We start from the raw sequence: 15532 nt of genomic DNA on the forward strand, positions 1-15532 counted from the left end.
TAGAAATTTAGTGTTTACTTAGTGTGCATTCCTTTTGGTATAGGTGACTGTAGAAACTAGAGGTTGCCATACAAAGTCTTCTTCATTTCTTTCCTACCTTATTTGTTATTTATCTATTTAAAGTTTTACTTCTTTAATTAAAAAAATAAAATTACAGAAAATACATTTTGGTTGTATTTTTCTTCTCATTGAAATCTACACAAATACTCCAAACCTATCTACAAATCTGTGTTTATGCTTTTTCTAGAACTCAGTCTTTCCCTTTCTTAAGAATATAAAGCCTACATAAAAATCAACTAAAAATAAACACAAAAGTAATAAGACAAAATAATACCCAAACAAACAAAATAAGACAAGGTATACACAGAGACACACAAAGAATTGTAGAGTCAACAATGTGCTGCCCAACACTCCAGGGCATGTTTTTTTTTTCCTTTCTAGTGAGTGAAGTTGGTATACCTTGATACTCCTTTGGAGAAAATTGGTTTTCAGTTTTTCAGCAAGTTTCAATCACCAAGAGCTTCTTGCCTGGGGATGAGACTTTGTATATATGTTTCCTTCTCAGTGCTAGCTTTTTAATCTGGTTTGAGCTTGCGTAGAACTTGTGCAGGCTGTCAGAGTTCCTATGACTTCATATGTTTATCTGTATGATTGTGTTTTGAAAATACGGTTTCTCTGAAGTCATCACCTACCTCTGGTTCTTTCATTCTTTCTGCCTCCTCTTCCATACAGATGCCTGATATTTTAGGTAAGGGTTATGATAAAAAAATCTCACTTATGATAGAGAGCTCAAAATTCCATCACTATCCGAACTCTATATTAGTTCCCTTCAACTGAAAGAAAGCTTCTCTTACGAAGGCAGAACATGCCACAGATCTACACCTATAACAACAGTACATTAGCAGGAGCCATTCATTTTATTGCTATGTTCCTTTAGAATAATAAAATTATTGCTTTTCTCTAAATGTATGTGAAAATACACAGACACAAACACACTCATATATATATGCATATGTATATACATATATACATATACATACATATATATATATATATATATATATATATATATATATATATATATATATACAGGTTTGTGGCTACTTTATCAGCGTCAGATATGAATTCCGTCTCACAGAGTGGGGCTCAAATACAATGTAAAAGAAAAGAGGTTGTTTATTCACACATTTATACCACTATTAAGTGAGTACATTTTTTAACCAACTGACTGTTATAGATTATAGGGCTTATATCTAAATATTTTTTCCCTTCCAGCATTATAAACACTAGTCAATAGGAATGAAACATTTATCTGGGCTCTGGCTCTACTTCTCCATGTTTGACATTGTATGTTATCCTCAGCACTATACATTTATGATCATGTTATAGAGAGTAAATAATACCCAGAAGAATGGCCTGTGATGGGAGGGGTGATCTATGGTATCGTCTTTCATCAATGATTTAACAATATGCAAGGCATTCCTGGCCGAACGTTTTACATGTTGACATATGATATCTATTTAGAACTTCATCTTTGATGACTCCATCTATCTTCCTTTCATATAATGTGTGTGTGTGTGTGTGTGTGTGTGTGTGTGTGTGTGTGTGTGTAGCTTAGGAAGGTTCTACAGTGGTAGTGTCCCAAATGTATATTCAAGGGGTGTTTATAGCTACTTGTCTGTCACAGTATTCCCTATAATAGCCTACCACCTCATCACTGTCCCCCTTTAATCCTCTTATTAAGGTTCCTCTTTATCTCCTCTAAATATCTTCTTCTTGAGATAAGTTTTCATAACAGAGGCTGTATCTTGAAAGTTGCTTAAACTGACTATTCCTAGCACACAAGAGCTATTTCTGCTTAACTTCCTTATTTTCTCACTGGTAGAATTAGAAATTTTTTAGTTGTCCTCCTTTCTACACTGCATACTGCTTGACTACTTTCTTTTGTAAACTTGAAACAAACTAGGGTCATTTGGGAAGAGGAATCTTCAACTGAAAAAAAAATGTGCCCATTGCCAACTTTGGCATGGTCTTCATTCTTGTCAGTTTTTCATAAGGCACAGAAGGAGAAGAGCATTGGGAGAGGATACGACTTTTCCTTACAAGATACAGGGATAAGACTTTGTCTTATGAGATATTTAGGGTTGCTGTGTAATAATAAAAAAAATTTACTTATCTAGACTAAATTACCTTGCTACTGTAGCTGAACTGCCTAGAAACTGCAAGTTTCTGGCACTTAACACCTCTTCCTAAAACAGCAAGGGATTAAGTAAGTAGACTTTGTGCTATCTCAGCAGGAACTGCACAGATCGAAATTTCCACCAGCTAGTCAGTAGTTACAGTAAAAGGGGGGTACTTTGAGAAGTGATTATAATATTTATTACTAAGTTGTAAAACATTTTTTATGAAAGCTATCTAAGGGGAAAAGCAGAAAGATCCTGAATGGGAAAAGGGAAAAATTCTCTTTCGCATCTTTTTGTCCTAAGTACTTATACAACTTTCAGAATACATGATCACATGTTAAAAATTTCATCACATATTCACACATGAAAGCAAATCATAAATGACATAGAAGTTTACAACTGAGAGTGTTTACATGCATAGCCATTAGGAGTAATTATCTAGTTAAACATTCACCACCTGTCACATCTTTACAGGTTCATGGAGAGTTGAAAACCATAACTAAGCTAGTAGTGAAGTTTTGTATAGATTTACCCAGACAATATTTTATCTTCTTTTACCTATAATATATTGTTAGTTCCCTTTCCGTGACCTTAGTTAATTGTATTGACAATCTCTTGGAATGTGTTCTGAGTAATAGAATGTATGGTTACTGTCTAAGAATCAATTACTTGGTGACACATGGGAGACTGACAGAATTCTCATTGCAATTTTAACTATCAGAAAGGGATCTACTAGCAGTACTACTATTAAGAGAGCTTAATAATCACTGATATTTCAGTAATTCTTCTAGGATCATCCTTAAGAATTAAGAAGTCGGGGTTGGGGATTTAGCTCAGTGGTAGAGCGCTTGCCTAACAAGCGCAAGGCCGTGGGTTCGGTCCCCAGCTCCGAAAAAAAGAAAAGAAAAAAAAAAGAATTAAGAAGTCATCTATTTGTCTATATAGCAGCACTGCAAGAGTACATCTTCATAGATCTGCAGCTATCTGCTCAAAAGGGTTGGGCTAGTACCTAATGATTGCTATATATGTTTAACAATAACAAGAAACATATACTAATATCAGGAAACTTTCCTAAACTGAATTCTCTTGGGCTTTGCCTATAAAGCAAAACTGTTGCAGATTATAATCTGAAGCATATCTCCTACTATGGCTTCTGACAAAAATGTTCCCAAAAGACTGGTTCCTGGCCCTTTTCCTTGTAAAGAATGAGTATTGGAGTTAGGAATATTGTGGGGCCTCACCTTGACAGTTTGTTTTGGGTTGTAGAAGATAGCAGGCTGAGAATGCCATGGATAACAAACAATTAAGCAGTGTTTCTTCATGTTGAACTCGCAAAATTTCTGACTTTTTAGTTTATTTTTCCATAGGACAACTTTGTAACCATGTCAGTTAGAGAAATGCTTGTTGGCTGCTTAAGCCTTAGCTGTGTAGATACAGTATGTCTAAACTTCTATTTCTGCTTGAACTTACTATTTCCAGAAGCCCAAATCATGTCATGATACAAAAAAAGAAATGAATTAACAATTTGAAGTAGCATTTTAAATCAGTTGGAAACATTCTAAATTATGATTATCAAAACACATTGATTTCTGTTTAGGAGGAGACATTTGAAATTATGAAAAGTAAATAGCAATGGCCACATTCTAAAAGCTCTTAGTCGACATGGGGTAGGTTTTATTATCAGACCTTAGAAATTTCAAATCCTGACTGTAAATATAATTTACCAAGTTTACAGAGAGTGAAAACAGCAGTCTTCAGAATTACTCAGAAGTGATGATAAGAGATAACCTAGTGTGCGAAAGAATTTGCTGCAGAAAGAAGAGAATTCAAGTTTCTGTGCCTGCACTTTAAAACAGTCATGGTTGTATACAGCTATAACCCCAGTGCTATGATGACAGGGAAAGAATTTCTGGAGCTTGTGCACAGCAAGATAGCATCAGTATAAGTGAAAGGCTTTGAATTGGGAAACTTGTGTAGAAAGTTATAAAAGAGGATACTATTTACTTTCTCTGTCTTCTGCTTGAACACATAGGCATGAAGACATAGACAGAAAGACAGACAGACAGACAGACAGACACACACACACACACACACACACACACACACACACGCACAAACGCACACCATATCACACACACTGATTCTTGGTGGTAGTGTACTGAGGAATATTAAATTAAAAATTTATAACCTTGAAATCATGAAAATGTCCACTTGACCTTTATAATTGCCATTGATCGTGAATAGTATTTTGTGAACCATGAATCCACATATGTAAAATAAATCAGTTGTCAGAATAAAGAAAGGACATGACATATTAATATTAGAAAATTTAAAAAAACATTAGTTTATTATTTTTTGGGGTGTGTGTGTGTGTGTCCTGCATGTGTGTGTGTTCACGTAGGTCTTCTGATTCCACAGCATGTTTATAGGCCCGATGGCCAATTTAAGTAATGGGTCATTATCTATGGATTCCTATGTTTAAAGTGAGGGTGTTAAGCTTGTTCTTCAAGTCCTTTTTCCCTCTTGCTGGCCCAACATAATTGTCAAAATTTAAATGAATTTCTTATAAGCAATTGATGAAGGTTATTTACTCATCATGAAGTTAGAAGTTCATATTGAAGCTCAGCAAGCCTCTGGAGTGACAATTCCATTTTATGTCAGCATAGGAGACTTGGCTTTCATTTGATAAGGGCTTATGACTAGTTATATTAATATTCATAGAATGACCAAATTGTTTGATCCTTGAAGAAGTTACCATTAAATTGGAAGACAAAGAACAAGAGCCAAATAAGTCCAGCAGCTACTGAGATGCAGTCACTGACTGAGCTGAGTCTGAGCAAACATCAAAGAAACAGTGAGCTGTACTGTAGCCTAAGTAACGATACAAGCAAAAGCACTAAAATTCCTTGAATGAGGCATATAGGTATGGGAAAAGCACTTCAACCTGGGACTTCACTTGACTTAGGCTGCATAAAAATCTACCTTCCAGAAATATACCTAACAATGAAGTTGCTCACCTCATCTCACCTGCATGAAGCTGTATACATATCAAACAATGGACTAAGACCCCCTGCACATAACATTGTTTATGAACTTCTCTTTCATGATCAACTTCCATTCAAAAGTATTCAGGAGCATATCCACATACTGGAGGGAGAAATCTGTTTCAACTGGCCTGAGACAGTTTAGAATATACACTCAGTAAGTCGTATTGAATCCTCTGGAACAACTTTCAAGGGAAACATCCTGTTTAATGTCATATACCTAGTGATAATGAATATGCATTTGATTAAATCAAATGCATCATGGAAACTGATGTTCACAGTTAATTAAGGCTTGCCTAATCAAAAAAAGTCAATCAAAACTGAAATATCCACACTGAACTCTGAGTAAACAATTCCTCCTTCTCGAGAGGTCCACAAATTAAAGCTACACTGAATACCAGTGTTTCTCACTTTGTTTTTGAATAAAGTTTCTTTGTCACCTTGCTCTCTGTGACTTCTTGTAATAAGATGAAAACATCCTGGAAATACCTCACCTAGACAGTAACCTCAGATAAAACTGATAAGCATCTTCTTCAAATAATGACACGAATTATGGAAGCTCCAAAAGAATTCTCCTGTAACTTTCTTGTAAGAACTTCTAAGAATGACACAAGCCATGTCTAATCTCATGCCTATTCAATGAAATCAGAAGTTATAAAAAAATTCATCCTAGTGTTGTTTTTTGTACCAATTTCAACTTTAAGATATTAAGTACAATCACATCGGAATTCCTTTTTTCTCAGAAGTTTTGATAATGTCACCTACAATTAAGCAAGAGGAGAATCCTTAATGAATTTCTCTAAAATACATTTGCATGCCAGATAAAATATTACCTCTAGAATGAGAATATTAGAAAAATGCTTGTTTCCGTGTTACTGCATTGAAAATGTAATTTATACCCCTTTGTCATTTTCAAAATGCAGATGTTCATAGTATACATATTAGATTATGTGGACTATTAATAATAATAAAAGTTTCTAACAATAATTGAAGAACAGAGCCAGTACTTTGAGACAATAATGCTTCTGTCACCTTTAATGTATATAGTTTTTGCTATAGGGACACAATGATTTCTACATCTGAAAGTCTAAATGCTCTACAGCTCATGCTTTCTGGTTTCAAGAAGTGAAAACTTCAGTAATAGCTTTTAACTTCAAAATCAAAATGAAAACAAAATGCATGAACAGAAAGAACAGAAGGAAAATAAAAGAAGGGAAGGAAGAAAGCATGGAAGGAAGGAACGAAGGAAGAAACAAAGGAAGGAAGTAAGGAAGGGAACAAGAAGAAACAGGAAGAGATTTGGTAAGTTGCTCATTTGACAGGCTACATTCCAGTATGGAAGACACCCTTGGATGAGTTCCAAAACTGTACAAGATCAGGCATGGTTGTTCGCATCTATAATTTATTGGTGAATATCAGACATTCAAAGACATCACTGGATATATAGTGAGCTTCAGGCAAGTCTGGGGTTTATGAGACCCTGTGGTAAAAAGAGAGAGAGAGAGAGAGAGAGGGAAGGAGCTAGGGACCTAGGGGTAGAGGAAGAAAGGAAGGACTGACTTCGAGCCATAGCGACTGAAGATGGCAGCCACCACAGGCTCGGGAGTAAAAGTCCTTTGAGATTTCCAACTGTTGGAAGGGCTGGAAGAAGGCCAGAAAAGAGTAGGCGACAGCACAGTTAGCTAGGGTCTGGAGGAAGATGAGGACATGACACTCACAAGATGGACAGGCATGATAATTGGGCCTCCACGAACAATTTATGAAAACCGAATATGCAGCCTTACGATAGAGTGTGGGCCACTCTAGTATCCAGAAGCATCCCAGTGTGTGAGAATTGTAACAAGAGTCAATATGCATGGCAGTGCTTGCAAAGTGACAGAATTCCCACAGCATCAAAGCCATCCTGCAGGAACTGAGGTGCTTGATGATGTCAAAAGAGAACATGAAGCTGCCACAGCCACCAGAAGGACAGTGTTACAGCCATTAGTCACCAAGGCCCGGCTTCCCTTCCCCATCCAACACAAGTCGTCATTTTCCACAGTAGTGAATTTTCTAGATCCATCTGTAGACCTCGAAATACTGGAGAGGAAGCCCCACTTAGACTTCATCCTGAGACACTGCTCTGATACTAACTTCTTGTCCATTTGAAATACCTAAGTTGTGCTGTGTAACATCATCTGTCGAGTATAACCACTGTCTGCCTGGTTGAACTTATGGGATCAATAAGGTGTGTTGAAATCGGTTTCCTTTGGGAGCAGTAAGCACAGCTAATGCAACTGTGGACAGACACTTCTCACACAATCACCTGCTGCTGGCACTTGGCCTGGGTATGCCTTTGCCTGCCCCACCTCTCGGATTTGAGAGTGAGCAAAGGGAGTCGTTCTCTTTCCCTGTGGGTGTGCTATCAATTCCATTACCGTTTCCAAACAGCTGGGTGTGAGTCTAATTAAGGTTTTCTTCAGTCATTTGCCATGAGCCAGAGCACTGAAAGGACAGCAAGGGATATTCACACTGAAATCATCACTCACTGATTTCAGGCAGAAAATTTGTCCCCCCCACCCCCCCAAAGAGGCACTGCCTGGCTCAGCACTGAAGCAAAGCATGCTAGGGCAGCAGCAGTATTTCCCTGACAGACCTTCAGGGACATGCATATTCTCCAGCCCCACTCCATCCCCTCTTAGCTAGCTCCTGTCCATCTCTCCCCCTTCCCCCACATACAGGGAGTAGGCCTCCTGTGTGTGTGTGGTGGTGGGGGGGGGGAGATGGAAATATCTCTTGAGAGTTCGGGTCTCCCAAACAAATATTTAACTAGAAACTTCATTTATTTCCTTTATTTCATTGAGCATACAGTGGAAGAGGGAAAAGGAACAAGGAAACTAGGCCAACTGGTAGAGCTCCGTTCATTTTGTTTCAAAAAGGAAAAGTCAAAGAAACAACACTACCTGGTTTTCGTGAAAGGAACAGAATGGTAAAAGTTGAAACATCGGCTCGCCACGTAATACTTTGGCTTTTAATAAAAGGGCCAACAGATCTACCTCCTATTTGGTAAAAAAGAGAATAAAAACCCACAAAAACGTTCTGTCAGCCAACTTCCCTTTAAACCTCTGTTAAACAGGAAGACTGTTTTTTTGAAACATCATTTTAAATATTTAAATATGTATTTGTGTGTCTCTGTGTGTGTGAGTGCCTGTGTGTGTATGTGTGTCTGTTTGTCTGTCTGTCTGTCTATCTGTCTGTCAGTGTCTTCTGTATGGAGAGGATGAGCTGTAATACTCAGGGCAGTGTGGTCCAGGGCCCATGGGTGATGCCACACCGCCTCCCCAGTCACCTTCCCTGCACGGCCTTCCCAGAGGTCCCATAGCCGGTTTTGGCCCACCACCAAGGTGGAAGGACGCCCAGCGGAGACCAGTCACCGACTGGGGGTGGGGGGCGATCACCCACCAAACCTACCCCGGATCCCACCCAGGCGCCCCACCGCATCCCGCGCCCGCCGCCGGAGTGCCCGCCGACCCCCCCCCCCCACCGTTGGGAGGAGCGGGGATGGCGACAGCGGGACGCGTGGAAGGGGAAGAAAGTCGCGCGGGTGGAGGGGTTGGGAGGAACAGGGAGCGGGAAAGATCCACTGGGATCACTGACACAGCCAAAGGTGCGCCGCCGGGTTGAATCCTCAGGGCGGACTGCGCTGGCCCCACCCGTTTACCTCTTAACGGTTTCACGCCCTCTTGAACTCTCTCTTCAAAGTTCTTTTCAACTTTTCCTTACTGTACTAGTTGGCTATTGGTCTCGTGCCGGTATTTAGCCTTAAATGGAGTTTACCACCCGCTTTGGGCTGCATTCCCAAGCAACCCGACTCTGGGAAGACCCGGGCCCGGCCCGCCTGTGTCTGCTACCGGCCTCACACCATCCATGGGCTGGGCCTCGATCCGAAGGACTTGGGCCCCCCACGAGCGGCAGCGGGGAGTGGGTCTTCCGTATGCCACATTTCCCACGCCACAGCTCTTCCCTGTTCACTTGCCATTACTGAGGGAATCCTGGTTAGTTTCTTTTCCTCCGCTGACTAATAAGCTTAAATTCAGCGGGTCATCAAGTCTGATCTGAGGTCACAGTCGAGAGGGGAAGGAGGAAAGGAGGGCGCGCGCGCTGCCTCCGGCGGACAGAAGGAGAGGAGAGCAAGAGGGTGCCGGGGTCCCAGGCCGGGGCCTGCGACCTCTCTACCCCGGCCAGCTCCCACATCCCGGGGTCAAGTCGCGTCAGCTCTTGGACGCCGCGGCGTCCCGCTGGCTGGCACCCGAGCGGTTGGCCCCCATCAGAGGAAGGGGGGAGGAGAGGTACCTGAGACAGGCCCTGTGGGTGCAGTATGGTCCCCACCTGGCTGACACTTGCAGGTCGCTCTCTCTACGTGCACTGGCGGGTGTACGGTTGCGGTGGATGCACGGACCCAGTGGGAAGGGCCCGCCTCCCACCAGACCGGAGGCACGATGACCGACCCCGGGGACGCGGCCCCTCTCGCGTCCAGGCACCCGACCAGCCCACACCGACGCGTCCACACGGTGAGGAGAGCGGGCGAGGACAGGAGCGGGAGCAGCAGAGCGAGCAGGAAGGAGCCACGAGGAGGGTGGCCGGCGCACGGCGCCAGTGGATGGGGAGGATGAGGCCCGCCCAGAACCACCGGGCGAGGACGACCGCCGGACACCGCCCACGTCTGTACTTCGGGAGACAGAGGACCTAGGGGAGAGGCCCTGCGAGCAGAGTCCTAGCCGCGCGACGCGCCCATTCCCCCCACCCCCCCACCCTCGCAGCGGCAGCGAAACTGCAGGGGGGCGGCAATTGATCCTCAAGTGACTCTCAGATAGGTGTAGTCCAGGGAGGAACCCGGGGCCTCAAGTGTGTTCATAGTGTCCATGATCAATGTGTCCTGCAATTCCCATTAATTCTTGCAGCTAGCTGCGTTCTTCATCGACGCACAAGCCAAGTGACCCACCTCTAAGAGTTGTATCGGTATCTGGGGTGTGAGCGGACTCGTATGGGTGCTAACAAGGGCACAAGCTCCCCCGCCCGCCCCTGCTGCACCGGAAGAGAGGGGCCAATGGCGAGGCGGTTCCACCTCAGGCCGGCCAGTGGGAAACTAAAGGATACATGTGAAAAGAAAAAAAGACAGGGTCGGGAACGGAAAGGCGGGACACACGGGACTTGGGACGCTGCGTACCCAGCACCCGGCGGCGTCAGGCAAGGGAGGCGAGGTTGGCGGCAGTGGAGGCGGAGGCGGGCACACGGAGGTGTGGATGGAGGCAGAGGAGGGAGGGAGAGAGAGAGAACGGAGGAGGTCCCTTGATGGACCAGACCCGACACCCTCCCCGCACCGCTCAGTAACAATCCCCGCTTTTCCCGAAAAGCTCACTTGGCCGGCCGGCTGTGGCACAGGCCACAATGGCGACCAGGACCCGGAGACACGCCTCCCGGTGAGAGGAGTGACTCACACAGGCCCAAGAAAGGACCAGACACCCCCTCGGCCTTCTACATTAATGATCCTTCCACCGGTTCACCTACAGAAACATTGTTACATCTTTTACTTCCTCTAGATAATCAAGTTCGACCATCTTCTCAGCCCTCCAACAGGGCCATGGGCTGATCAGGCCTCACTAAACTATCCAATCAGTAGTAGGGAAGGGCGGTTTGTACAAGGAGCAGGGACTTAATCAACGCAAGCTTATGATACACACTTACTGGGAATTCCTCTTTCATGGGGAATAATTGTAATCCCCATCTCCATCATGAATGCGGTTCAATGGGTTACCCACGCCTGCAGGTGTAGGGTAGGCACATGCTGAGCCAGTCAGTGTGGCCCGCATGCAGCCCAGGACATCTAAGGGCATCACAGACCTGTTATTGCTCAATCTCAGGAGGCTGAACACCACTTGTACCTCTAAGAAGTTGGGGGAGGCTGACCTCTCGGGCGTCGCATAACTAGTTAGCATGCCAGAGTCTTCTTCCTTATCAGAATTAACCAGACATATCGCTCCATCAACTAAGAACAGCCATGAACCACCACCCACGGAATCAAGAAAGAGCTATCAATCTGTCAATCCTGTCTGTGTCCGGGCTGGGTGAGGATTCCTGTGTTGAGTCAAATTAAGCTGCAGGCTCCACTCTTGGTGGTGCCTTTCTGTCAATTCCCTTAAGTTTCAGCTACCATACTCCCCCGGAACCCAAAGACTTTGGTTTCCCAGAAGATGCTTGACTATCATGGGAATAACGCTCCTGCATCACCAGTTGCCATTTGTTTAGTTATGTACCCCCATTTGTTTTTCTTTTGCTTTCTCCATTTCTCTTTCTTTTTCTTTCATTGGGGGAGGGTTTTTTTTTTAATTCACATTTTAAATATGATTTTCCTGATTTGCCCTCTAGAAACCGGCTATTATTTCCCCTCATGCCTCCTGTTCTGAGGTCAGTTCCTCACTCACCCACTCACTCCTTCCAACCTGCCCATTCTGACAGTTCCCTACACTGGGGCATCAAGCCTTGACAGGACCAAGGGCATTTGCTCCCATTGGTGCCGTTTAGTCCATGGAAGATCGAGGGCAGGGGTTTGGTTGGTTGATATTGTTCTTCTTATGGGGTGGCAAACCCCTTCAACTACTTCAGTTCTTTCTGTAACTTCACTTTTTGGAACCTTGTTCGCAGTTCAATGCTTGACTGCAAGCATTCTCTCTCCCTTCTTCCCTCCCTCTCTTCTTCCCTCCCTCCTCACACCGCTCTATGTTTGTATGTTTGTGTGTTTGTGTGTTTGTGTGTCTCTGTATATGTGTGTGTCTGTCTGTCTGTCTGTATGTCTTTCTTAGTGAATGTCACTTTTCTTTTCTTAGATAAAGTGATGAGATAAGAGTCTTACCCAAGCTATGCAAATAAGTCCTTTAGGCTGAGGCCAGAGTATTTTTTCCCTCTGTTCTACTATTTATAGACCTAATACTAGGAGCTTCTAGCCTCCATGTAATCCAACCTTCAAAGCTGACTGATTCAATATGGTTTCTCTTGGCATCTTCATGAGTTGTTCTGCTTGGACTCACATTAACTTGGACAATGTGTTACAATCTTCTGGATCCTTCTAATTCTCCAGCTTTTTCTGTTTTCCCCAGTGAATAGTTTGTTCTCTTAGAACCCGAATCTGTAAAAACATGTCCAGAAAACTTCCGTAAACACATGCCACACACCACAACTTCTCTTTCTTGCTCTATTTCTCTCTGTCTTTCTTTTGTCTATTTTTGTCTCTCTTTCTCTACTCTTGTGCATTCTCTTATTCCTAAGCTGTTCTTATGTGAATTGGGCATATTTTATCTGTGATACATTCTGTCACTTTTTTCTTTGAATTACTACTTTATCTGGCCCTCAATTATATGACACTTTCAAACATGACTACTTCCTTATATAAACTAACCTTACAATGTACAATCATTTTGCTAATATTTATCTACCTAGTTCTTACCTGGACCTATTGGTTGTAAAGAATTAACCTTTCAGGATGCCTATATTTATGGCAGAATCTTTCTGACCTTTCATATATGATGTCCTGTGTTTCAAAGATGAGGGTATTAGAATAAAATTATTCTACACATTTTCTAGAAGGTTAAAAGATTCAACTTAAGTCTTATTTTATGATCCCATTAGCACCCATCAGTCCAAAACACAAAATCACTAAAACAAATCCTAGGTGCATCAGGTAGGGTGGGAAGATATCCCATTGATTAAGCAGGCAGGAAATGTTAGAGAGACATGGGAAGAAGATTGTTTATTGGTCTATATTTATGGCTTGCTCAGCCTGTGTTTTTATAAAAGCTAGAACAATAAACCCAGGAGTCGGACAACCTACAGTGAGCTGGGCCCTCCAACAAAATTATTGATCAAGAAAGTGCCCACAGGCTTTTTCATTGGACAATCTTATGAAGAGTTTTTTCTCAGTTAAGATTTCTTCTTCCAAGTTATCTCTAGTTTTATATCACATTGATAAAAAACCTTCTTATATAGTTTGTAGGTGAGAGTTTGTGGGTGTATATCTCTAAGCTTATGTATTGAAGTGATATCATTAAAAATTTTACAAAGAATGGCTAATAAAAACCTGTGTGTGTGTGTTTCTTTAATCCAACAGGCTTTTGCCCGATTCTCAGTATCGTGTCAGTGCGGGCATTGGGCACCGACAGTGTATGTCAGTGAAATTATGTGTGTATATGTGGTTCTGCATGCCCACAGATATTATATGTATCATAATAGGGTATTAAAGAGGACAATGACTTAATCTAAAGAAATGCTTTAGATTGTAGCACACACCAGCAAGAAAACATTCCTTTTTTGGCATGGGGTAGCAATTGGGCTTGCAACAATAAATTATGAAATATACTAGGAAGAGTGAAATAGCTCAGTAGGTAAAGATATTTGTTGCCAAGGCATTTACCCTTGGTTTTGTCCTTGGGACATACACAATGGAAGGAGGAAATGAATCCCATAAATTGTACTCCGTCATCCACATGTGTGCAATCACATGCAGAAACAAGCAAATACTCAACTAAAAGAATCAGAAAATTAGAATTCTATAAATATAGGACTTAAAATATATGCATAAATTAAAGTAAGGAAATAGGTTGCCATGAGATATGGTAAGAATTCTGTAAAGCTGATACATACCCAGACTTAGACAAAGTATCCCTATACATATGTGTGTTCCGTTTCACCCCTTTCTGAAGCAAGAAAAAAATTACATACCTGGAATTTCTGCCTAGTATTACAGAGCAACAGAACATAATATTGAGAATTAAAAGAAGAATACATATATAGTTCATATGAAGGCAACTTCGTCTTGCAGAGATAACAACTCTGGATACTATAAGTTCAGACTCATGAACATGTACTACTCAGACTGATGAATCAAAAAACTTAAATATGGGGCATGTAGATTCCAGAGACTTTTCCACAGTGGAATTGTGTAACCAGGGTGACCAGACAATAGCACTTGTATTTGTATCACTTAGATTTATAGGGACCTTTCCATACATGGTGGAGGAATAGGCATCTACACTGACATGTAATATATGTAACTAGAGAAATAAAACAAAATGTTCTCCTTTATAACCAAATCAGGAATACGACTAGGAGATTCCAGGTTTCTTAGTCACATCGTGGAATAGAATCAAGTGACCTTGTTCCAATATGATATTCTTCATTCTTTCTGAGATATGAGGTAGAGGATGAAAGAAAATACCCCAACAACCTGGGTTTAGGGTAATATATTAGTTAAAAATGTCAAGTGTATGAGTCCAAGGGGATCTGACATCAATCAGGAGTCATGGAATACTTCCACTGGACTCTCCACAGTGGTTGCCTGTGCAGGATTTAGTTGCTGAATCAGCACTCATTTTTCAAATGTAGAAGACATCAAAATATAGACAAGAGGGATCATCCTCATATTCAGTTACAAAGCACCCCCACAAGTTTTCTATTGTCTTACTTGGAAAGGATAAATTTAAAAGAGTAAAACAATATTATTATACTCAAGGAAAAATCTTGTGTCAAAGAAACAAAACAACAATTAAAGGCAAAAGTCTATGTTTTTCCATAGAGTGACTATAAGGAAAAGAATTACACTTTAAGCAGCAATTGTTATTATCTTCTTCAAATTTATGGAGCATGGATGTTATCAAATGAATGATAAGATAGAATAACAATGTAGGGTTAGAAGCTAATTGAGAGAGGAGCAGAAATTAAAATCAAAGCAGCTCAGAGCATCAAAGAAGCCTGTGGTAAAACCAAATCTGCAGCAACACAATTGTAAGCAATACCCATTAAAAAGTAAAAGACAATTCAAAGGCACATTAGTGTATATGATGGACACTTTTGTCAACTTGGATTTAGATGCCTCTAAATCTGGAGGGGTTTGTCTCCTATTGAGAAGGCAAAATGTTATTCCCCTTCAGAAATATGAAGTAGATTGAATAATTTTACCCTCTTTGTCCTAGTAAAAAAAATAAGGCCAGAAAATAATTTGAATTGTAAACGTGTGTGTGGGGGGCTGTTTCTTTATTAAATTATGTGTGAATATTTGCCTGCATAGGGTTGCCTGTGGAGGCTAGAAAAGGAAGGGTATTGGGTCCCTGAAACTTAAATTACCAGTTATTATGAGTCATCTTTTTCTTTGAATCTAACATGGGTCTTCTTCAAAAGTAGTACATATTCTTAACTTCTCCGTCAACTCTCCAGTCTCCTGTAAAAATGAGTTAAAAAAATGATTTCTGTTGCCTAAAGACAAGGAGGCTGAATGAA

General features: G+C 41.5%; 1 protein-coding gene and 2 pseudogenes across 1 annotated transcript in view; all 3 read right to left on the reverse strand.

Annotated features, from left to right (window-relative positions):
- The window catches only part of LOC148003230 (extracellular calcium-sensing receptor-like), a 157289-nt gene that overhangs the window by 86974 nt on the left and 54783 nt on the right, over nucleotides 1-15532 (reverse strand). Inside the window, 1 exon segment of the mRNA XM_087569107.1 lies at nucleotides 9560-10037. Within this exon segment, the coding sequence (XP_087425233.1) occupies nucleotides 9560-10037 (478 nt within the window).
- On the reverse strand, nucleotides 10067-10219 carry LOC148003231 (5.8S ribosomal RNA; annotated as a pseudogene).
- On the reverse strand, nucleotides 10748-11644 carry LOC148003232 (18S ribosomal RNA; annotated as a pseudogene; the record flags this gene model as incomplete).

Source organism: Rattus norvegicus, chromosome 9 (genome assembly GCF_021556685.1).
Source record: "Rattus norvegicus strain SHRSP/BbbUtx chromosome 9, alternate assembly SHRSP_T2T, whole genome shotgun sequence".
NCBI classification, from domain to species: domain Eukaryota; kingdom Metazoa; phylum Chordata; class Mammalia; order Rodentia; family Muridae; genus Rattus; species Rattus norvegicus.